This window comes from Corella eumyota, chromosome 3 (genome assembly GCF_963082875.1).
Source record: "Corella eumyota chromosome 3, kaCorEumy4.1, whole genome shotgun sequence".
NCBI lineage: Eukaryota > Metazoa > Chordata > Ascidiacea > Phlebobranchia > Corellidae > Corella > Corella eumyota.
The window spans coordinates 1,653,013-1,677,688 of NC_137492.1; the positions used below are offsets into that span (position 1 = coordinate 1,653,013).

The 24,676-nt window shown below is 29.7% G+C and overlaps 7 protein-coding genes across 7 annotated transcripts; 4 read left to right on the top strand and 3 right to left on the bottom strand.

Moving 5' to 3' along the window:
- The first annotated feature begins 13 nt into the window (after positions 1 to 13).
- LOC145746213 (WD repeat-containing protein 70-like) lies at positions 14 to 4,433 on the top strand. Its single transcript, XM_082564432.1, has 12 exons — positions 14 to 194; positions 315 to 375; positions 455 to 584; positions 650 to 840; positions 1,104 to 1,380; positions 1,461 to 1,592; positions 1,893 to 2,077; positions 2,423 to 2,561; positions 2,702 to 2,882; positions 2,963 to 3,082; positions 3,460 to 3,622; positions 3,740 to 4,433. Exons 1-12 carry the CDS (start codon positions 56 to 58, stop codon positions 3,870 to 3,872), a joined length of 1,851 nt encoding a protein of 616 aa, XP_082420558.1. The 5' UTR covers positions 14 to 55; the 3' UTR covers positions 3,873 to 4,433.
- LOC145746212 (RING finger protein 145-like) lies at positions 4,374 to 7,588 on the bottom strand. Its single transcript, XM_082564431.1, has 7 exons — positions 6,484 to 7,588; positions 6,314 to 6,375; positions 6,002 to 6,120; positions 5,623 to 5,777; positions 5,285 to 5,532; positions 4,933 to 5,105; positions 4,374 to 4,823 (listed from the first exon to the last, which is right to left on the bottom strand). Exons 1-7 carry the CDS (start codon positions 7,443 to 7,445, stop codon positions 4,623 to 4,625), a joined length of 1,920 nt encoding a protein of 639 aa, XP_082420557.1. The 5' UTR covers positions 7,446 to 7,588; the 3' UTR covers positions 4,374 to 4,622.
- A 180-nt stretch (positions 7,589 to 7,768) lies between these two features.
- Positions 7,769 to 9,271, bottom strand: LOC145746214 (AP-3 complex subunit mu-1-like). Its single transcript, XM_082564433.1, has one exon. The coding sequence runs from the start codon at positions 9,172 to 9,174 to the stop codon at positions 7,924 to 7,926; it is 1,251 nt and encodes a 416-aa protein (XP_082420559.1). The 5' UTR covers positions 9,175 to 9,271; the 3' UTR covers positions 7,769 to 7,923.
- Positions 9,272 to 9,657: 386 nt separating this feature from the next.
- LOC145744758 (large ribosomal subunit protein eL24-like) lies at positions 9,658 to 10,195 on the top strand. Its single transcript, XM_082562698.1, has one exon. The coding sequence runs from the start codon at positions 9,688 to 9,690 to the stop codon at positions 10,147 to 10,149; it is 462 nt and encodes a 153-aa protein (XP_082418824.1). The 5' UTR covers positions 9,658 to 9,687; the 3' UTR covers positions 10,150 to 10,195.
- A 578-nt stretch (positions 10,196 to 10,773) lies between these two features.
- Positions 10,774 to 14,331, bottom strand: LOC145745339 (insulin-like growth factor-binding protein-like 1). The gene is made up of 6 exons (XM_082563387.1): positions 14,187 to 14,331; positions 13,888 to 14,035; positions 13,500 to 13,682; positions 12,673 to 12,782; positions 12,340 to 12,456; positions 10,774 to 12,123 (listed from the first exon to the last, which is right to left on the bottom strand). The coding sequence occupies exons 1-6, from the start codon at positions 14,265 to 14,267 to the stop codon at positions 12,022 to 12,024; spliced, it is 741 nt and encodes a 246-aa protein (XP_082419513.1). The 5' UTR covers positions 14,268 to 14,331; the 3' UTR covers positions 10,774 to 12,021.
- Positions 14,332 to 14,655: 324 nt separating this feature from the next.
- Positions 14,656 to 18,503, top strand: LOC145745300 (fibronectin type 3 and ankyrin repeat domains 1 protein-like). The gene is made up of 12 exons (XM_082563336.1): positions 14,656 to 14,848; positions 15,116 to 15,227; positions 15,638 to 15,697; positions 15,860 to 15,984; positions 16,172 to 16,253; positions 16,398 to 16,472; positions 16,553 to 16,618; positions 16,850 to 17,015; positions 17,170 to 17,291; positions 17,392 to 17,491; positions 17,905 to 17,949; positions 18,132 to 18,503. Exons 1-12 carry the CDS (start codon positions 14,770 to 14,772, stop codon positions 18,219 to 18,221), a joined length of 1,122 nt encoding a protein of 373 aa, XP_082419462.1. The 5' UTR covers positions 14,656 to 14,769; the 3' UTR covers positions 18,222 to 18,503.
- A 1,598-nt stretch (positions 18,504 to 20,101) lies between these two features.
- On the top strand, positions 20,102 to 24,623 carry LOC145746205 (C-terminal-binding protein 1-like). The gene is made up of 7 exons (XM_082564420.1): positions 20,102 to 20,275; positions 20,541 to 20,685; positions 21,354 to 21,560; positions 21,976 to 22,100; positions 22,383 to 22,586; positions 22,757 to 22,901; positions 23,195 to 24,623. Exons 1-7 carry the CDS (start codon positions 20,141 to 20,143, stop codon positions 23,608 to 23,610), a joined length of 1,377 nt encoding a protein of 458 aa, XP_082420546.1. The 5' UTR covers positions 20,102 to 20,140; the 3' UTR covers positions 23,611 to 24,623.
- The last annotated feature ends 53 nt before the right edge of the window (positions 24,624 to 24,676 follow it).

Below are 24,676 nucleotides of genomic sequence, written 5' to 3' on the forward strand. Positions count from 1 at the left end.
TTTAACTTTAAGAAATCATCAATCACAAAACAATTATTTGATTCATGACATCATAATGGGATCAAATGGAGAAAAGTCAATGGAAGAAGTGATGGGGTTTGGAGGATTTGGGAAGAAAGCACGAACTTTTGACCTTCAGGCGATCTTTGAGGAAACCAGGAGAAATGCGGTGGAGCGTGTTAAGAAAAACAAAGGTAAAGATTGTGATATTTTTATCAACCTAAAAATCAACTTTTTATCTTTCATTTTTTCTTCTTTTGTTATTTTTATTCTTAGTTTGTATTAGTTGTTTAGTGATGTTGATTTTTAATTAGAAACTGCAGAAGATAAACCATTGGACCAATCTTCAAGTGCACAAAATAATATAAATGAAAGGTAAAAAATAATTTGTTAAAAATACCCACTTTTTAGACACAAACTTCTACTTTTTTAAATTTCATTTTTTTAATTAAAGTTCTGATGGAGAAGATTTGATCGGCCCTCCGATGCCTCCGCCTCCTGATCTTGATCCTAAGCCTGATTCCAACATTAATTCAGATGCAGAAAAAGATTTAGATGAAGAATCGAGTGAAGATGAAGAAGAGGTAAACTCCCAATAAATTTATAATTTTTTTTAAATGTTTTTTATTCAATTTAAATTTTTTTTTAGTCACAAACAATAATTCCTGCCACACATGAGATTAACTTAATCCACGGCACAAAACCTGTATCTGCCATGGCACTGGATCCTGCCGGAGCAAGACTTGTGACAGGTGGTTACGACTTTGAAATGAGGTTTTGGGATTTTGCTGGCATGGACAAATCACTTCAATCTTTCAGACATTTAACACCATGTGAATGGTAAGTGTTTGCAGAAATATACTGCCTTAAAATCTATAGATAACAAAACTTGGAGGACTATATAGATATATATGTATATTTATAGAGTCACAAAATTACTGCTGTTTGTGGTGTGCAGGTAAATTATCTTGGTAAACATTAGTTAAGAGTTGTGACCATATTATGACAAATAGAATCATGACCATAGGGGTGGGTTATCTTCTAGTACTTGATGTCAGTAAACTAGTATATACAATTTTTAAACGACTTATTGTTTTTTACAGCCATCAGATGATGAAGTTACAATACAGTGTAACAGGGGAAAATATAATTGTTGTATCTGCAAATTCACAAGCTAAGATATACGACCGAGATGGATATGAGATCCTGGAGTGCGTTAAAGGGGACCAGTATCTCAATGATATGTATAACACCAAGGGCCATACTGCAATGTTAAATGATGGTGCTTGGAGCCCCAGGGAAAAAGGGGAATTTTTAACTTGTTCAAACGACGGGACAATTAGAACTTGGCTTGTTAAAGACCAGGGCAAAAAACCAAAGGTCAACTTTTATTGATTTTTACCATTCTGCTTTTATTAATATTACAATGTCATTAACTAAATAACTATTTTACTGAACAGATAATTCGTAAATGTAAAGACAAATCTGGTCGTCGAACTCAACCAATCTCGTGTTGTTACAGTAGAGATGGAAAGTTATTGGGAGCAGCTTGTAATGATGGAAGTATACAACTATGGGATGAGAGAATGAAGGTAAATAAGTTTATACAATATATAAATGTATTACAGTTGTAGGCTAACTTTTTATCCCGTTTTTATTGCTAGTTTAGTATATTGAATACTGGTTAATGTATAAATTTGATGAGCCTGCCAATAAATTTTTTGAACCTAAAATATTATGTAGTAAAATGCCAGTAGTTTGAATTGAACCTAGAATTTTAGAATAAAAATACTATTTAACCCCCCTTATTCTATAATGGCATCATTATTATGAACTTATTTTTATCTGTTGCATTTTATGGTAAATTAAACCTATCATATTTTTTCTTTTAGGTACACACAACTCACCTACTTAGGAATGCCCATACCTCTGGTTCTGATACTTCTTGTATAACCTTCTCACACGATAACCTTAACTTATGTACAAGGGGTGGAGATGATACTGTTAAGTTATGGGACATAAAAAACTTTAAACATCCTGTCGCCACAGCATCAGATCTTGTCAACTACTTTTCAATGTAAGGTTTTGTTTAAAATGTGTATGGCTTAATATAACCGGCAACATTGTGTAGTGGTCAAACACTTAGCTTTACTACATAAGGCCTTGGGTTTTAAGCCCACTACCCTTATGCTGTAAGGCCCTAGAGTAAGGCACTAGAAATGATATAAACTCCTGCTGAGCCAGCACTTAATCAGCAGCTTAATCATCAGGCAATTATAATCAATAATATCTCAAACTGCTAAAGATAACTTAAGACTGGGTTGGGTTAACAGCTGTTACTCTATGTTTAGGTTGTGGAGTTGACTTTTTCACATTGAGGATAAACAAATATTATTACAAATTTCTTTAATCTTTTCTGTAGGACAGATTGTGTATTTAGTCCGAACGACCGACTTATAATGACGGGAATATCAGTAAAAAAGAACCAAGGACCAGGAAAGTTGGTTTTTCTTGATCGAAACGACCTTGAAGTGGTTAGCGAAATTAATATCGGACCTTCTGTAAGTTTCATAGTCAATTTTTTATCCTCACTTTATTTTTAAAATAAGTTGATACTCAGTAAATTCATCACACCCAAAAAAAGGTTAAATTTTTTGATTTGTAAAAATAAAATAATAACTTATATTTCGTATATTTTCAGAGTGTTATAAGATGTTTATGGCACCCTAAAATCAACCAAATCATGGCTGGAACTGCGGACGGAAATATAAATATTTTGTATGATGCAGAGAGAAGTATAAGAGGAGCCAAATTGTCGGTCGTGAAGAAGAAAAAGAAAATAAATCAAGCTGAAGTCTTCATAAGACACAAAATTATAACACGTAAGATTTTAAAACTTTAAAATTTTTTGGAGCAAATTCTTTTTATATTTTTAATTTCTCTTTAATTTTTATTTATTTAGCTTATTCACTGCCCTTGTACCGAGATGATCGAGAACGAAGCACAAAGAAACAAATGGAAAAGGATCGGAAGGATCCAGTCAAATCTCACAAACCACAACCTCCCTTATCCACAAGAGGGGGTAAGTTAAATTTGTTCTCCAAATTAATCCTTGTCTAGTAGTGTGGTATAGCTGTCATGACAATTAAACTACGTGTGAAAAGGTTTCAAATTCGTGCCGCACAATGCTACACTACTCGTACTTATGCCCAGCATTTATGAATAGCTCTTTTTCAGTGACGGGGTCTTGGGGTCATTGCATTGGACTATGATCCAAAAGGTTTTGGGTTTGAGCTGCACCAATGCCTCACTATTAACCCTGGAAAGCAGTATTTTTGAATAGCTCTAACTTGTCCTAACCGCCTAGTTAAAAATACAAACCCTATCACCTTATGATGATATTGATACGTATATATACTTATTAGTAGGCAATTTTAACCAATTTTAATGTGTTTATAGGTGCTGGTGGACGTATCCAGGCACATGGGAGCACCCTTGCTTCATTTATTATGAAAAATATTGCCAAAGATACAGTGGACGACAGCAATCCAAGAGAATCAATTTTAAGGCATGCAGAAGCTGCTGAAAGTGATCCAAAATGGGTGTCCCATGCTTATGCAAAGTAAGTTAAATAATATTTAAGTAAAATTAAAATGCTCCAGGTCTAAAATAAAAGTGTCTTTGAAATTTTAATGAAAAAGTTAAAAATATTTTTTTTTTTGAAAATTGTTATCAATAGAACACAACCTACAACCATCTTCCAAAGAAGTTCTGATGAGGAATCAGAGGATGAAAACAGTCATGTGATTATTGGGAGCAATAAGAAACCTGAATCCATGGAGCCAGCCTGGAAGAGAGCAAAAACAAGTTGATCTTCCTCTTAAGGAAAACTAAGAGAATTGGAAAATATAAAAGGTTGATCTTTTAGTGAGATTTCTGAAAGGAAACATTTCGTATTTGAATATTTTTCTATAAGATTTTTGCGCAATGTGTTCTATGAGAATTGGTAGGTGACTTAAGAGAGATTTTAAATATTTATCTTGAAAGTCCCATCTGCATTGGAGCACACAGGACTTGCAAGAAAAGAACTTGCTTGAAGTTAAGTTACATTTAATGGAAGAATATTTCTATCCAAGTGCACAACATGTAACTACAAAAATCCTTCCCTCTTTCTTTCTGGTAGTTTTCTCTCCAGAAAACAGTGACCCAGATAAAACCTACGCTTGAGCACCTAAATTAAGCCAACTTATAAATTTATGCCAATCTTTTTTTAAAACGATTTTATTGTATTGGTCTTAAAATTAAAATAAATTTTAAGAAAAATTTAAAAATGAGTATAATAAAAATACTTTATTACCAATTTAAATGCTGTCATATGATTCTAAATAGAACAAGATTTTAATAAATAATAATCAGCTTTATTAGCAATATCCTGTATTAGATTTAAACCACCAAGTTAATGAAATGAAAAACAATCTTAAGTTCAATTACTAATAAATATGAATATAAAATCAACTGCAGTTTAAAAAATCATAATCAACATAGTTTACATTGAATCATAATTCTTATAAATAGGTAAATTTCACAAAATTAAAATATAAAACAAATGTATTATTTATTAATTAAGATTTTTTATTTTCTTTTGTATTACTATTGCTAGCATCTCCACTACCTTGTTCATTCTTAGTGGTTGGTGCTTGTACTACATGCTTAAACTCCGCATAACACATCGGGCATTTATCTTGAATGTAAAACCATTTTTTAAGGCAGTGCTCATGAAAAAAATGGCCGCAATGCATTATACGTACATTGGTCTCCATATTCTGAAATAAAAATTATTAAGAAAGTATATTTACTACCATATTTAACTAGAATATAATATTTTTTCTTTACATATAAAAATTTAAATTATTATTTTTTCTCTTTACATACTTGATAACAGATCGGACATAGATCTTCAGATTTTTGCTCTAATTCTTTTTGTGTAGCTAGTTGAAGTGACCTCACTTTATTTGCTGCCTGCCTCCTCATATGCCAGATTTTCCATCCTTTCCCTCCCCTTTGTACCACACAGTAGTAAGTATATACAGCTAACATTACAATTCCTGTGAGAATAGAATTAACAAGCAATGTAATATTCATGCTTCAGGTTACATACAGTAATATACATTATAAATACTAAGGTCTAAAAAGTAGGTCCTTTTTGCATTTTAAATATCTTCCAGCACAATTAGGCTAATTTTGTTCACTTAATCTCTGTTATATTTACAAAATATCGTCTTACCGGCTTTACTTGTCATTTCAACATAGAAAGTCATCATAATATATCCACACATTGCTAGTGTAACACAAAACTCAACTGCCCTACATGCCCCTCTAATATAAAACATTACATCGTCTAAATCTACTTGGTTCCAATCCCTCAACGTCATGTAGTCTATCATAAGTACACAGTAGATGCAAAGTGATCCAAGCATTAAGGAAAATGTGTTCACGTAATTGTAAGCAATAATAAAAACCCAAAATGTTGACCTGAGAAAATGTAATATAAAAAAATTTAACACTAATTTTAAATTAGCTAACCCAAATATAAAACTATAGTATATAAATTTATTTCCTTACCGCATTGTAAAGAATGAAAAATATGACAAGAGCCCAGATACCAGCAGCAAAAGTAAAGCAAATGAAACCGTTCTTAGATGTTTCCAAAAAGAGCCGTTATGAGCTGTGGCTAGTGTCATTAATATGGGGTCGACAATATTGAAAATACTTTGAAACTACATATAAAATACTGAGTGTTACTGAAATATCAATACTGTGGACATCATAGTTGTTAAATACAGAAATTTAGAATACTAATACTTATATAAAAGCCATTATTATTTGAAGTATATATATATAAAGACCTAATCTAGCCTTTTCAAAGAGCCATTTAACATACAGTACTTAAACGTGGATATAGTTATTAATAAGGTCCACTATATATTTTAAAACTGCTTACTTGTGATGAAGCAATAGTTAGTAGAATATACATTAGAAGAGTGAACCTTGCTTCTAGGTTCACATTTAAAGTATCAGTGTAAAGTGTCATTATCAGCAAAGTTACTCCATCAATTGCACCTACAAACATAGAGGTTTAATGATGTTAAGCAAATGGTAGCTACTGTGTTTAACCATGGTAGTTAAATATATAATTTTTATTAACAACATAATTTTATTTTGCTGATTTTAAAAAATTTAATTAATTGCATTAGTTACAAAATTATACACCATATTTTACTTTGTTGAAAAGGTAATTTTATATCAAACTTACCAGTTAATGGTCCACTCACAGTGTCAGGGGGGTGGTTTGAAAAAGACCAGTGCAACCATGATCTAGAAATAGTATAAAAATGTTTAAATCAATTTTATATAAATAACACATACACAATATTCTATGTTGTATAAGTCTAGTTTAAAATAAGAATTGTAATCTTTTTTTACCTAATAATAAAATACTGAAATCGAACCACATCCTTTACAATACATACAAGACCAAACAAGTTGACAGTTGTAGTGAGACACTGAGCAACAGTTGTGAAAAATAGAAAAAATAAAAACAATTCTGCTGATAAATTGTCGACTTCTAAATCGAGATTAAGAAAAATCGATTCATGGAATTTATCAAAGTTGAACTTTTGATAAATATTGGCACAGAACTGCACAACATATCTTAATGTCCAGCAAGTGACTAATAGGTATTGAATACTGTATTCATCTTTTGCCCATTCCAATAACCCAACCCAACCAAACCTATAAATCGTAAACTTAATCTTTTTAAGTTTAGTATTTATAAACCGGAGGATCGATTTAGTTTTTTCAGCAATGTAAAAAACAATGCTTAGTATTGTCATTATATATGAAAACTTAAAACTGACTAAAAAGTATTCAGTTTGAAATATTAAAGCTATCCAAGGCAGCAATGGCACAAGGAACAATGGAACTTTTTTCCAGTTTGTTTGTAACAGCAGAGAACTAGCAAGGCCCAATGCAAATTGCTGTAACATTATATTAACCACCAATTCACTTTTGGAGAATATGCATTTGTACCAAGAATCATACATAATGTTCTCGCGAAAGGGTTCATAGTGTAAAGGGCTTTCAACATTGGTATCATTGCACTGCAAGTACTGGTACAAACTGTAATGGCTTACTAAAATACAAAGTAGAGCTATAATGTGACAATACATACTCCATAGTACATTCAACGGTAGAAGAACCAAAGACCAAGCAAGTAGATACAAACTAAAATCGATATTCCAGGATGGGCTGTTGTTAAAATCATCAAGAAAAATGTTCCAGTTTTTTAAAGAGACTTTTTCCATGTATAGCATTTCAATGAGCACCATGCCAGGTATCCTTAGCACAATGGCTAACATCCTGTTCTGCATTTCCTCATCAAACATTTTATTTATTCTTTAATCTCCACTTAAATGAAGTCTTGTTTTTTTTCATAATCCAATCTTTCAAAATGGCATATCACATTGTATCATTACTTATATAATATATATATAGCCCAAAATCTATTAATAGAACTTTATCTGTTATGATAAATACAGTTTAAATATATATTATTATGTCATCTAATATAAACAAATATCACGAACATATCAACTACAAAAGTTAGATTGAAATTCAGTTGGTTAAGTGAACTTTACTACATAAAAACAAAACAATATTTACTAATATTAAATCTACACAAACAAAGTATAACAAGTAACATATAAAAGATTTAGCTAATAAACAAAACAAATATTTACCGACCATTGCAAAAACCTATTGAATATAACAAAAAACAATCTTAAGTATTGCTGACATATTTTAAACAGTCATTTCAGTAATTTTTTTTTACTTTTCACCAAGCTTAATATTGTCTAGAATGTTTCAAGTTCTAACTTGAAATTTCCCCGCTTTTGTGATATATTTTACCCCCTTAAATGGCTTATATTTTTCCCCATACATATCTAATCGATTCACCCTTAACCCAGAGATTGAAAGTTGTTGAATCTTAAAGTTAACAGTCAATGTTGGTTTCTCTTCTGGTGCTGGCACTCCGCTCTGAACGGTGATAACCCCACGAATAACCGGGGGTTTACCAGCTTGTATTTTTCCCACATTCCACTTCATTATCTTGTTGGTTGGATTAAAAGTGTATTCACCTTGTGTTGGGGTTAAATTTATGTTTAAAACCTGCTTTGGCATGCTGGCAGTGATTGTCAGATCTTCTATTATTTTACCTGAGGTATGACGAGGTCCAACTGTTATTTCAAATTTTCCACCGGACCCCGCGTACTGGACAGTATGTCGGATGTAAATTGGGATTGAAACCATCCCTTGTGACCCAACATGGTAAGAACAAAGCTTAAAATTACCATCTGGGGGGACAAACGACAACACACGCTCTGATTCCCATCTTTTATATCTTACACAAGGATGGAAACTAACATCATCCAGTAACCTTGGGTTAACAAAAGACAAGGTCAAATCTGGCATTCCTGACAGTTTTACAGTTGCATCAATACTTCCTTGGATCTCTGCAAAAACTGTCGAACCGGATCGATCGATGATTGCGTCAATTTCTTCAGTCATATCAAAGTAGGCTTCATTACTCGCATATTTTACCCCTGTTCTTCTCCATGGAATATTGGATAGTTGTCCAGTTGGAAGCTGATCAGCAACATTACTTTTTCCTGTCACAGTATTCACAACAGATCTTAGGATGTTTGGAGGTTTGATAAGCTCCTTAAGGATGTTGCTTTCGGTTGCAAGTGGGTAACCATTGTCCAACATCTCTTCTAGAAGCTCGTAAACAACGACATAGTTTTCCTTGATAGTTTGCTCCGAGCAGTCCTCAAAGTAATCGATAAAAGTGTCGACGATTCTATGTAAAAACTCAATCACAAACAACGGTTGAACTTCTTTAGTAATTACAGAAACAAAATAAAGACGTTCTCTGTAAATGCTGATCAAATAATGATGAGGAGTGTTGATGACTGGAGGAATGTCTTCCGGACTTGAAGCCTTTTCTATTGCGTCGAAAAAATAGTCACAAATCGAGCGTTTTATTGCCGTTTTCCAGTGCTTTTCCATGAAAATATCGCGATGGGAGTTGACCATAAATAGGCTGTGAATCATTTTTAATTGTTACTTTATCTAACAACCTAATACCTAGAGTAAAAATGCCTGAAACTGTACGATTGATAAATAACATTAGGTTTCGTCAGGTTCGTATATCGGCGATATTTTAATTAATGGAAGCTCATTTATCAACACGAAAGCAATATTTATTGTAGACTTGTGACTTAAGTTTTCTATACTAAAGTGAAATTTATTGATTTGTACAGCTTGCGTTATTTATAATAAACAAACAAACAACACATGATTAACGTAGTCAGAGTTGCCATTTAATTTAAATCGTCAAGCCAAAGCTGATTATGTTTTACATTCTAAATCCCTTTAATAATTATTAAACTAAATGTTAATTACATAAAAAATTAGTTGTGAATTAAAATTGAAGTTTTTAAGTTTAAATTTCTACTTAAATTTGTAAAATAATTTTAGTAAAACTTGCCACGCGGTGGGGAATTTTTTTGGTAAAACACGACTTCGAGTGGGGATTCTCTTTCTTTTTAACGTAAGGCGTGCAAGATGAGGACAGAATTGTGTCAGTTTAGTGGGTTAAAAATATACCCCGGACATGGGAAAAGATACGCCCGCATCGACGGCAAGTGCTTTAACTTATTGTCGAGTAAATGCGAGGCCCTTATGCTCGCTAAGAAAAACCCACGAAAAATTTCATGGACCGTTTTGTACAGACGAAAATACAAGAAGGGACAACAGGAAGAAGTTGTTAAGAAGCGTTCCCGACGTAATGTGAAGTACCAACGAGCTGTCCAGGGTGCTTCATGGAATGAAATTGTTGCCAAACGTAACCAGAAACCAGAGGTTAGGAAGGCTCTTCGAGAACAAGCAATTAAAGCAGCTAAGGACAAGAAAAGAACAGCTGAACAGTCCAAGAGGGCAAACAAAGCCAGCAAACCAGCTCAAACGAAAATTAAGGCTGCTAAAAATGTGCGATCTGCTGCTCCACGTGTGGGTGGAAAGCGATAAATTCAATAAATTACAAAAACGTAAATAAATTTGTTTGTTATATAAATATATAAAGCTGACATAGTTTAAGGATAAGTTTAACATAGGTAGTTACTTTAATTAAAAAGGTTTTAAATTAAACCGTTATTTTCTAAGTTTTGCAGATGATTTGACAACTTTATTGCTGCAAAAATAATTCTCAGCCTAAAAATTATGATTAGTTTGGTTTATAACAATGTCATAATTAAAAATTCAATGTACAACCTAAAGTACACTAAAAAACCTTACAGCCTGTTTTTTATTTAAATTTTAAAGGAATTAATGCTTGTAATTTAAAATGTGAGAATTTAATATTAGTTATAAGCCCATTTTTACAGCACTTAAAAAATATACGAGTCAAATGTATATCGAATGGATAGCATGTAATAAATGTATTTTGAAAGAGTGGGGATTCGAGTTTCACTCATACGATTCTTTCGTTTCATTTAATATACATTTGATCAACTGTTTTTAAGCAGAATTCAATGAGGTAAATACTAAAAAAATAAACCTGTCATTTATTCCATTGAAATAATATATTAATTCCCTAAAAAAAATCTATGTTCATTGGACATATAACCAAAAAAAAACACAAAACCTTTTTTTAATTTGAATATATTGTGCACAGACAGCTTTGACGTATTATATACAGTTTAACAACAAAATTAGCACTTTTTGCAAGCAATTTTTATGATATACATTGTACCGAAGAAAATGTATTAATATTAGTACATAGGTTAGCTATACATAGAATAATGACTGCATGTTAATATATTTAATATTAGAGTATATTATGTGAATATATAAAGATTACATAAATTGGTCTTCACCATATTCCATTAACTCTATGTTGCCAGTATAATTAGATTAATATATACAAGATAAAGAGAGAATCATATACAGGTAAATTTGGGTTCTAAAGTTAGTAAATTTGATAAATTTTGATAATGGCAACAAATGAGAAATGGAAAAGGTGAACAGATACTGCAATTGCGGAACCACTGCTTTATAGGACTTGTTAAGTCTAATGATTACAATATAAATATGTGCACGGTTATAAAAGCGTGAAAAATATGGAATATAAACAATATGTGATTACAGTTATACAAAAAAAAAACAGATACAAAAAATTTGGAATATTTCAACAAATTTTTAGTTCTTTATCATTATTAGAGCCTTTATTTAAGCTTTCAAAATTAATAAGCATAAATATTTTAAACTAAAAAAAAAAACGTATCAAAATTTTGGTCATTTAAACAAAAAGTAAAAATTGCGTAAAAAAAATGTTAAAAACCACTAAAAACTAAGAAGTTATTTTGGTCCTCCAGCTCGCAATGTTAGTAAATCTATTAGTGGTTCTACTATAATTAAGAAAAAGGTAACAATTAAGTTGTTAAAAATCAATATTTGTCATGTCAGAATTGTCATGAGACTACATTTGCTGTTTGTTAGTTCCTAAAACCTAGTAGTTATATGTACAAATGTGAAGTTATATGTACAAAGATTATTAGAAAGTGTTAATTGTCTACGCATTATAATACTGCGAAGGCTCTGATTAGATTAAAAAATACAATAATAGGATGTCAATTGACTTAACGTGGGAATAAAAATTCAAATTATAAAAATACAAAAATTATAAATTTGAAAAATTACAGAAAATGGTTATCTACTATTAGAATATTCTTAGATTTGATTTACATATATGGCCAAAATGATTTCACAATTAATATTTACAAATCTATGTACAAAGACTATGCTGAATGTTAATATAAGTATTATAGAAGAGCAGTGTAAATAGCACCATTTGAGTCAATAAAATGTTTGTGCAGTAAGGTATTGTGTTGATAAGTGAAATTAATGTAAAATTTGAAGCTTTCCTAAACCAGAAATTGAGCCTTGGACGTTTGAAGCTAAACATTCGTAAATTCCTTGATCCGGTTCTGTTATAGGATCCACCTTAAAAAGTATTGCATTTTTATATAAAGATAAAGTTAAAACCCAAAAATTTTACAAAAGTCAAAAATTTTATATATTTCAAAATAATAAAAAGCAAAGGGTTTTGTTGCTAGCACATCCAACATTTTTTAATAACTGTGAGCAGATAACCAAACACACAAAAATCCTTGTTATCAATATTCTGACAGTATAAGAGCAACTTAATATAGCACTTACCAAAACCCAAGCTGATATCTTATTCTTATCAGGGCCTCCCCTTATTTGAACAGCCATATTTGCTCTATCTGACGGCATTTCTTCATAGTACTCATCCATACCATCTTTAACTGTGAGCTGTGTTTAATTAAACATTATTAAAACATATAAAATATGAACTATGTAAACATAAAACAGAAAGTATATAAAAAATAAATATTCATAGGCCTATTGAGAAAGGTTTATTTATTAAATTATAATTTTTGAAATAAATAAGATTATTTTAAAGACATGTTAAAGCCATATATTAGCAATATAAAGGTATATTTTGTGCCAAATTATTAGTTTACTTACTTTGCGGAACGAAATATGTGGTGTTGGTATCCCATGCGCCTCGCATGCAAGGTATGCAGTTCCACCAGTCTTGTTCATAACATTGGTTGGATGTATCGTCAGTTTCGGAGCTGAAAAAATAACAAAAACTAACCACAAATCCCCAAAAATGTTGCTAAAAAAGGTATTCTCTTAACTTAATATTGCAAAACATTTTAATAATCTTTTAAAATAAAACATATTCAACATTAAATAAATACTGCTGGTTAAGTGGTTTTTATGTTTGAAAATATCTTCAGTTTACAAAATAATTTTCCATGTTATGTAAACATTGGATAGAGATAAGAGAGAGTGGGAGTTTATGATTTTATAAACTTCTGGTGTTGTAACAGGAAACCAAGAAGGAGTTTTCAGACATGTCTGGCCCAAACCACAGGCTCGAACCGATTTCATAACAATTTAAAACCAATTTTCAAACAGAGGGGTATTGTGTAAAAACAGACAGTAGTTAAATAGCTTGTTAAAAATGATTTAAAATTTAATATTGAATTATTACCTATTGTGTGATTTTATTACAATACATTTTTTTTGTATTTTTTTTATTTTAAATTGTGAATTACAATTTATTTTGATACATTTATTCTTTTATGAATTCAATTGAAATAGATTTTTTTTGTTTAATAACATGTTGTTAAACCAACCAAATTTTGTTTTAAGCATTGTTTTAAAGCACACAGACTGTATTGGACTATCAAATAACACCACATAACAATTCCAAAATGTCTGTAAAACTAGACTAAAAAATTGAATAAAACGAAAATATTAATACTAGTAAAAACAAAACCTACCAATTTCACATTCCCCCTTGTAGACACTTTCCAACTTTGATTGGTTTTGTTGGGTTCGAATCCAGGAGGCCAGACGTAAATCACATTTTGTTTTGTAAGTAATTCCATCTTGTCCACAGAATGGTCCCTTCTTTGGATGTTTACATTTACATTCACCATACGAGTTTTCATCAGTTATATCATCTAACAAATAAGATGAATTTTAATAATTATTAACTGATGGTTTTTTAACAGAAGATTTAACAGTCAGACAAAAAGCAAAAAAGGTTCTTTAAAACCTTGCATTTGTAGTTATTGAAGAGCTTTCAAAAATATATCTGTTAAAGTAAATTAAAGATAACATTCTTAAGAAAATGGTGCAGCTTTAACTACAAATTAAAGCCAAAACCTTTTATGCATTCAAATCCATATTTGTGTCCAGAGATTGCACATCCTCTTCCTAGTCTTCCTCCACAAACATCTCCTTCCACTCCCAAGCAAATATCACAACAATTGCAAAAGTCTCTGGCTTTTAACTGTGGAAGTTTACATCGCTCCTAGAAAATGTTAAATATGGTTTCTTTAAAAAAAAATTTAAATGTAATCGTCTATTTTATTTTTGCGTGTAATTAATTAAAATTGATTTTACTATTTGATAACTACCAACTACAGATTCGAATGAAATAGTATCTATAAATATTAAGCTACCTGTAAACAGCTTTCAGGACATCGACAATCTTGGCCAAAAACCATTCCAAAAAATAAGAAAAATAAAATGAGTTTCTTCATTTCCAAAATTTTCGTTAAAAAATAAAAAAATTTACCCAAGCATAATACCTACAAATGATTCTATATCTCTGTTAAGTATATGGTTGAAAATAGCATTAATTAACAAACTAACATGAAATTTATTTTACATTATTATTTATTACGTATTAAAACAATAACTAAACTTTACCTAAAACTTTTAATTTGCAACTGAAATTATTATTGGAAGTTGCGGCAAACCCTCTAAAAATATGAGAGACACAATAGAAAAAAGAATCTTTTTTCTCTTTATTATTTTTCATAACAGCTCTCGTTTCTATTGACATTTCTTGATCGTCGTTTTAATAAACTTTACCAGACCGTAGCTATTATTTCTATTATTGATACAGCCTGATAGCTAAGAATCTAAGAAAAGCTGTCTTTTGTTAAAATTTAATGTATTTTCGCATCATTGTTGCAGATAAGTAAGATAGATTGCGCGGTTCTAAAGACTAGCAAAAGTCTTTTTTTTTTAATTTTAAAGATGCTGCAAAGATTATCGAAATCTAATCAACGTTTGCACGAAAATTCTTCATCATCCCGGACTAATGGTCATATACAAGGTACAAATAAAATATAGAAATTATATAAGGAATGTTACAACTATGTAGTACGTTAAATACTATTAAAATATTAGGTTTAAACTATTGTTTTTTAATAATGTCTGTAAGCTATAAAAAGTACTAAAATTAAAATTTTTGAACAATGTTGTGTAACACTATTTTAGGTTAAGTCTTTGTTTTATATTATGATTGGTTTTATTTAAAAATATATCTGTGTAAAACCCCCTTGTTAAGCAATATTTTTACATGATATATTTTATTTTTTAGATGTAATTCAACTTAATGTGCCTAACCCTCCAGCAGCAGGGAAGGTTGACCATCACAGTATTGAATTATTTTGGGAGAACTTAGATGCAGGACCGCCTAAGGGGGATAAAAGGTGAATTATATTTCTTTATAGTTAGATGTTTATATCTTAGAACAAGTTTATTAAAATACTATTTTTATTTTGCACATTAACACAGCAAAATTGTTGGTGTTGTATTTTATTTTTTGTTTTTTTGGAGTAGTCTTAAAGGATCAAAAGATTATACCCTTTATGTTAAGACCCTTACACTTTACTTAATCTATTGACAATTGCTTGTTTACACCTTTTATGTATTAGTCATAAGCAACATATTGTATTGTTGTAATTAAAGTATTATTATCTAGTTTTTTAAAACATAAAGTTAAATTTTTTAACAATGATTTAACACTGCTTATTTATTTGGCCTGATAGTTTCTTTAGTGTGTTCAGGTGCTTAATTATTAATGACTTACACTGACCTATGATGTTTTGTGTGTTTTTAGGTTTAAATTTACCTTGTTGGAAGAAGACAAAAAGACGAAAGAATATTCAACAGTTTACATGTGAATTATTTAATAGTATTCCAACTTTGTAAATATTAATTTATTTTAAAAACAAATTTGCTGTTTAAATCTTGTTTTCAATAATAATGTATATACAAAATAAAAAACTTAAAACAAAGACATTTGTTTTTGAAAATTTATTAATAAATAATTTTAATTTAGTGGTTATGCTGAATCTTATAAAGTAGAGGGATTAGATCCATTACAAGCTTATAAATACCGTTTAAAAGTGAGCACAAGTGATGGTGATGTTACATTAAGTCCTTCAATAACTGTCTGCACTACAGGTATTTTTTCTTAACTTGTAAATGTTAAAAATTGACTATTTAATAGAAAAAGGCACATTTTTGTTGTATAAAATATCTAAAATTCACCACAAAATTTTTCTTGTTCAGGTACTTTTTAAGACACATGATTTTTGTTATTGAACTTAATGTTATAAAATTTGTAATAATTTTTTGTAACTTATTTTAGATGAACCTTACAATAGTGAACATTTACACCGAGCTGCTTTAAAAGGAGATCTTGAATTGTTGTCAAAAATACTTGCAACAGGGTAAAAAATATTCTTTTTATATTTGCTACAATTCTTTTTATAATATACTTTTTTCAATATTTATTGTTATTAATTGTATGTTAGGCGGTTTTGTATAAAGATTTACTTAAAAATTACTTTTTATATATAGTCCTTTTTTTTCAGGCATATTAACATTGATGTTAATGACAAAATTGGATTTACCCCCTTAATGAATGCAGCTCAGAAAGGGAATCTAGGGTAAGTTAAATCATTACTGGCTTTATATTAAACTCATGATTAATGGAAAACTTTATTCTTAAATTTTTATATTTTTTTAGGGTTGTTGAAATGTTATTGGATCTTCATGCTGACGTGAATGCTTTAAACAGCAGCGGCAAAAACAGGTACAAAAGTTATTTTTTTAAATAATACTTTTCTATTGTAAAAAATACTCCCTAAGGGGATTTATTGTTAAAGGATTATATAAATTCTTTTGTTATATTGGTATAAATATCAATACACATTGTACCCTTTGAAAAGGTCTTTTGGTTTGTAATACACTCTTTAAATATTGTTTCTTAGTATTTGTTATTTTATTATTGTTTTCGACGTCAAAAATTGCTTTTCATTTTAAGCGTAATGCTTGCCTGTTATGCTGGCCATATTGATATTGTGAAGAAGCTGTATGAAGCAGGGGCACCTTGGGATAGCTGTGATAAAGGGGGAAGCACCCCACTACATTGGGCAATTGATGGGGCTAATGTGGACCTAATCAACTACATGGTTAATGAAGGAGCACCTGTAAGTATATATTTTCCAAATGTCCTTTAAAAAGCATTAAAGTTTTTTTAAAAAACTTTTTAGTAAATTATTAAAAATTTTGTAATACTTTTTTATTTGGATTTTTTAAATTATTTTTTTTAAGTTTTAAGTTTTGTAAATGTTTAAATTACAGGTTAACATGCAAGACACCAGTTCTGGTTGGACTCCTTTAATGAGATGCGCAGCAGTAACAGGGAATTCCCAAGTTGCTGAGATTCTCATTAATGGTGGAGCTTCAGTTAATGCTAGAGATCAGTAAGTTAAACCGTATTTTTTTTCTCACTATTTAAAGTTTATAAATACTTACAAACAAAACTTTTAAATTTTTAATTTTTAAACAAATAAATGTTTTTAGTGATGGCAAATCAGCATTAATGATAGCTTCGTTAAACGGACATTTAAGTTTGGTGGAAACATTGGTAGAACATGGTGCAGAAGTGGAAGCTAGAAGCGGTGTAAGATTTTATTATTAATTAATAATCATAAAAACTATTAGACCTACAATGACATAACTGGGCCATAAAACCGGCAGCGGTAAGAATACTTGGTTCAATCCCCACTGATATCATGCTGTAACGCCCTTGAGTAAGGCGCTATAAACGGTGTAAACTCCTGCTGAGCCAGCACTTAATTAGCAGCATAATTACCGGGCAATTATAATCAATAATATCCCTAACTGCCACGGGCAACTTGAGACTGGGTCGGAGTAACTGATGTTACTTTATGTTTAAGTCGCGCATTTGACTTTCCCACATTGAGGATAACGATATATACAAAAAAAAGACAGATTCTTTTCAGTTCTTATTTGAAGCACTGTACTAAAAAATTGTAGTTTTGTTTAAATTTTTTTTTTTTGTAATTTATATAGCATGGAAAATCTGCTCTGGAAATGGCTCAAGCTTTTGATAGAAGGGTATAAAAAATTAATAAAACCTGATTAAAATATAAATTTAATTAATTCATATATTGAATATTAGTTCGTTATTTTTTTTTTAATTTGAACTTTTTAACTCCTATGTTTACGGTTATTTAATAGACTATTAATTGCTAGTAATTTATTGTTTTAAAATAATATTTAAACTGTTCGGTTACCAGCCAGTAGCAAAGTATTTGGATTCTGTGCTTGAAGATGAACGAGAAGAAAAAAGATTGGAAGCAAAAAAGCAATCAAGTACAAGTTTCTAAAACACTTTTATTCACAATTTTTATGTAGTTTTTAGTTTATTAAATTTTATAGTCAGTTTTGTACTGTATATACACTGTAAAATTTTTTGTTTTATTTTCTTCAAAATGTTTTTATTGTTTTTTTTTGTTAATTTTTAAGATGTCTTATTTGTATATATTTGTTCGGCAATCTGGCAATAAATTTAAAAGGTAAAGTTAATTTTTTACTGTTATATCTGCCATATCTCAATTTTTTTCTTTAAATCGATGTTAACTAAATATTTAAAAACCTTAATGTACTATACTGCTTGTTTAAAAACATCTGTTATAAAGCAATTAAAGCAAATATTGCAGCTGCTATATACTTATATAGTTTAAAAGAATAAATATATATTAAAGTTCTTTATTTCTGTTGTAAACCATTCTTATTTTTATAGAATAAAAAAAAAATAGTAAAAATAAATTATTGTTTTTTTGTAAAGATTAAATATTAGATTAATACTTATTTATAAGTAGTGTTACTTGTTAGGGATAGTTTTAAGTTATTTTTTGGTATTAAATATAATATTCAACTAATATAAATGTTTTTAAAAATTTAAAAAAAGTGTAAATTTAATTTATCCTCTATTTAGAAAAAAGCAATTGTTTTGTGGCGTGTTTTGCAGACGACTGTACGACAACTCGCTGTAGTGTGTTATTCGCTCATTATTTTGTTTTAAAACATTGAGAATAATTTAAAAACAAAATAGAATACCTAAAAATATTTTAAACTTTCAAGTAAACACTTTTGCGTTAGTTTAAATTGTTTTATTATAATATTATTTGGGCAGTTTGGCTAGTCAGTTAGCATCGGAAAGTCATGCCAGTTCATGGAAGAGTATTTGGCGGTTTTCCTAAATTTCATTCTAAATGTCTGGTGGTATTTTATTCTTTAAATGGTGGCAAAGCAAAATTCTTACAATACACTTGCAGACATGACATTTATTATAAATAAATGAACTAATGCCCTATTCAGCTAATTTGCTAATATAAACATAATGTCTGAATGTAGACAATATAATAACATTTTTTAAATATTGTATGTAGGATTTTGTTTGGCAGGAAATGTGATTTATAATGGAAAAACCTAAAATATTGATATTTCATTTTTAGGGCTTTTATAAGTATTTAAAGATGAAGGTTAAATGTGTTCAGAAAATTATTTTATTTGCTTTTGAAAACAAAGTTTGAATTAAAGTTATATTAGGAGTTTAAAAAATTATAAAAAAAGTGCAATTAAATTTAACTTGTGCTGTGCCATCGCATTTTACTTTTAGTAATATGTACACACAACACATTTGTCTTATACTTTACTGGTAGTTACTTATTAACAAAATTAAATTAAGGCAAATATCAATTGTTGGATATCATGGTGGATTTTGAAATCTATAACATAACATTATTCTCATGATAATTATGAAATTTTAGGAATTTTTTAGGGGTACAATTTCGTATAACTGTCAAATTTACAATCATACTTGTAGAACCAGTTTTGTTAAATAATGCTAATTATTTTGCTATAGCACCAGGTTGAGACAATTTAATATAATAATTTTCTTTTAAAAAGTGGTAAAAATTGATTTGTATACATATTTGTAAATCAAAATAAGTGGATTTGTTATAAACAAACATAGTCAGATTGTTATAGGAAATGGAATTTTTGCAATTTACCACACTTCCTTTAGTACTACTGATACAACATGTGCCAAGCATTTTTAGAAATCAAATATATTAGTAAAAAAAAAGCAATGCAAAGTATATTTAGCTTGTTAAAATTTAGTATCTTTGTATTAATTGACAATTTATAAGGCTTATTTTTTTAAATTTAAAAGACATAATTTTTAAAATTTCTGTTTAGGATCAGTATTCTGCTAAGTATTTGTTAAAAAGTCAAAAGTTTAATGAAGATGGCAGGAGGCAGGCCTCTTGTAGCATTATTAGATGGAAGGGATTGTAGTGTGGAGATGCCGATACTCAAGGACATTGCCACTGTTGCCTTCTGTGATGCCCAATCAACCCAAGAAATTCATGAAAAGGTGAAACTTTTAAGATTCTGAAATTTCTTGCTACGTTTTTAAATATTTGGTTTGTAATTTTAGCCTAGATTTTTTGAAATTTAATTTTCTAGTATTGTAAACTTTTTGTTGTTTAAACAAAGATAAAGCTATTTATGTTATAAAAAACTTCACTTATAATAAGGTTCTATAATACTGGAAAAAAACTTGGAATACTGAGATTAATAATAACAACATTTAATAGATACATCTATACTTAAATATCTTACTACTTTTGAATTTTTAGGTATTAAATGAAGCAGTTGGGGCGTTATTGTACCACAGCATTACTTTAACAAGAGAAGACTTAGAAAAATTTAAAGCGTTAAAAATAGTTGTTCGGATAGGAGCAGGATTTGATAATATTGATATTAAAGCGGCTGCTGAAATGGGTAAGATCTATTTCAAATTTATTTTTATAACCTAATGTGGTATTGATTAAATATTTATTGGTTCTCCTTCCTAATTATAAGGCTTTTTTATATTAATATTGCTATTAAGTTTTGTTGTTTTGCTTGCCCGGGCTTCATGCTTTTAGTTTGCCTAAAAAAATGATTTTTTTTGTTTACGTATGACACAATCTTGCTGGTTAGTATTTTGTAAACAGTCCTCACTTGCAATATTACTTGCCTTAGGCATTCAGAACTAAACCTAAAAACAAATTAGAATGATACAATTATACTTCCTGATTGAATAATGTTTGAAATTAAAAAAATAATCTTAAAATAGCCTTTAGCAATCTAATTTTAATACACCGTCTTTGATATTAATTAAACTGTGTTTGCATTTAAGCCTACTATATAGCATTAAGAAATAAACTAAAAATGGATATATATATTTCAATATAAAACTAATCTAACAGATATTAGGTATATATATATAAGATTAATAAAAATATTAAAAATAGCATAATTAATAAATTTTAACAAGGGCATTTTTAGGAAGACTTTTTGCTTGCGTATACATGTGCTCATAGCAGATTACTTTTTTTCCACAGCTTTATTTTAAATAACTTATGGTTGTTTTGTGTTTTTGTAACACTTTGTTTTTTGTTTCTCAGGCATAGCTGTTTGCAATGTTCCATCTGCCTGTGTTGAAGAAGTAGCAGATACCACAATTTGTCACATTTTAAACTTGTATCGTCGGTTAACCTTTCTACATATTGCTGTAAAGGAAGGAAGCCGACCTCAGAGTGCTGAAAATATTCGAGATCTAGCAACAGGAGCAACAAGAATTCGTGGAGACAGTCTTGGCATTATTGGATTAGGTAAATTTTTGTTCAAATTTTCATTATTATGGCTTGAATCTTAAAGCCCCTATATTATTACCTGTTTACGAAACTAGTAAAAAAGTATATATATACTTACATTGCTTTTGGATATGTTATATTTATTTTTTTTGAATAGCCTATATGCAAATAAGCAATGTGGTTCAATTTAGGGTCTATAATTGTAATAGATTATTAACAATATTTAGGATATAATCTTGTGATTCACTTTTTTAGAAAACTTTAACTTTAAGGTTTTTGATTTACCGATTAATTTGCATTAAAAATACAACAACTTTAAAATTTCATTTTTAGTGAAAAATCTTAAGAAAAAATACAGTAATTTATTCGTCCTAATACATAATACATACACATATTTGTATGTCAATGTTAAATTATTAACTTTCTGTTTAAGGCCGAATTGGCACAGCTGTGGCTCAAAGGGCAAAAGCGTTTGGATTTAATATTTTGTTTTATGATCCTTATCTATCGGATGGTATCGGTCGAGCTCTGGGATTTACAAGAGTTGGGACGTTGCAGGTATTTTAAATAAAATTTTAAGTGTAAAGTCTAATATTTAAACCAGTTTTGATTTTTTTACAAGTTTCGAAATAAGGTATAGTGTGTATATTGTAGGTTGTTATTCTACTAAACATAATTTAATATATTTTTAAAATTTAAATTAATAATTCTAAATGTGATTCAATGTATATAAAAATAACCCTAATTTCAACTGTTTTTACCAGTCTTTTTTTATTAAAATTTCTTATATGTAAATATCCAAGAAAGCTTAAAAAAATTTAAACTGTTTGTTTTTCCTAGGATCTTTTATACCAGAGTGACTGCATTACTCTTCACTGTAACCTGAATGAACACAACCACCATTTAATCAATGATTTTACCATCAAACAGATGAGGCAGGGAGCTTTCTTTGTTAACACTGCAAGAGGGGCCCTGGTTGATGAACAAGCAGTTGCAAGTGCTCTGAAAGATGGAAGACTGAGAGGTGCAGCACTAGATGTACAGGTAATAGAAAGAAAAATTTCTTTTAAAATTTAAATAAGTATTATTATTGTATTTTTACAATGAAAACTATTTTAATTTTTTTGTACTGTTTTTTTTGGTTAAAACTTCTTAATTTTAAAGTTGATAGTATTTGGCAAATTTGAGACCATATTTAAACCAATTTTTAATAGGCAAATGAACCATTCTCGTACGCCAACTCACCATTAAGAGATGCCCCAAACCTTATCATATCTCCACACTCAGCTTGGTATAGCGAGCAAAGTTGTTCTGAACTTCGTGAATCTGCAGCTGCTGAAATAAGAAAAGCTATCACAGGTAATTTCCAATTTCTAAGTTAAATATTAATGCAAAGTAAACAACGTTGGTTGTTAAAATTTATTATTTTGTTGAATAAAGTTTTTTACTCTTTAAATGTTAAAAATTAATCTAAATATGTTTAATTTTTCCACTTATTCAATTACTTTACATATATAAAGGGCTGGAATAGTAGTTTTTAGCTAATTTAATTGATTTTTAAAACTTAAACTTATGCTAAATTCCTTAAAATATTTAAGTGTTAATAAATTAAAAAGGGGTTAAATTTATTAACTATTTGTAACCCATGCAAGGTCGTATTCCTGATAGTCTTCGTAACTGCGTGAACAAGGAATATTTTCCCTCATCTGTTGGTCCCTCTCCGGCTATCGGTCACCCACCCCAACAATGGGGTCTTGAGTCCCATGCGCCCCCTGTCATCCCTGCTCAACCCACTATCGGGTCTCACCCTGAAACTAATGGCGCCACGTATCGCTATGGGGTCATGCCTCCAGTTGGAGTCCCCCCTGGACCCCCCTCAGCCCCAGATGTCGGCCCTCTTGAGGGTATCCATAGCAACCGACTTCCACCTTCATCACTGGGTGGGGCTCTTGTGCTCCCGAATAGCATGCCTGGTCGCACATCATCGGCTTCACCCACAATTAACCGGCAGTCCCCAGCCCCAGGAATAATGGGGAAACCTGAAGGTGAAGGGGGACACAAGGAGTAAATATTTGTGATGTAACAAAGACATTTATGCCGGCCATTTTTTAATAAACTTGTCGTTATTGAAAGTTTTTGGGTGAGGGGTTGAAAATATTTCTAAAGGAATTTAGGGAAAATTACGAGTTGCCCCATTTTGTTTTTAATATAACTGAGTATATGTGTAGCAAAACCTGCAACTTTACAACCAAAAAACACTGATTTTTTACCCTGCCTCAGAAAATGTTCTCAATGTTTATTATACAGAGCCAAGTTACACTTAATATTAATTTATATAGAATAACCTAAATGTGTTTGTTGATATCTTAACGGGGTTTTATTAAATTAGGGAATTAGAAGGTAAGCAATGTTTTAATATTCACGATAAAAAGGATTTTTTTTTAAATTTTTGTATCGCTAAATAAGGTTGCGAAATATTGTAAAATTTTGGCAATTCCTACAGCAATGTAACTATACAAATATTAACTATTTATTTTACCCATATTTGGTCCATAATAATAATCTAGTATACTTCAACACTTCACATTTTCATTAATAATTTTCAATGTTAAAAGTACTTTGTTCTAAAAAATAATCAGGTTATCTTTTATTTACATTTTAATATAATTTCTTGCAGTTTAAAAGGATTGAAACCAATCATTACTATTTATAATTTTAAGAAATGTTTAAAAATACAGCAGTTCTATATCATGTTTAAGCTGCTAGTGTTACTCAAATAATAATCCATATTCATGTTGTTTTATTTTTGAACTAAATTCTCTGCTGTTATACATATTCTGTCACAGAAATAATGTTATAATATTATGGGTTACAAGTTGAACTAATATATTATTTGTATGAGCTACAATTGTGTCTGCCTTTTTATTCTTTTGTTGCCATTTACAAGTAGCCAAAATTTGATTTATTATTGTGCAAACTGGTAGGTAAATTAACTATTAAAGACCCTTTAAACTTAAGTTTTTTTAAGATATGCTGCAAGTCTATGGTTAACTAATATTATTTTTTGACACTCAAAGAAATAAAATGTGAATAAATTTTTGCTTTGTAGCAACTTTCCTATGTAAAAAAAGCTG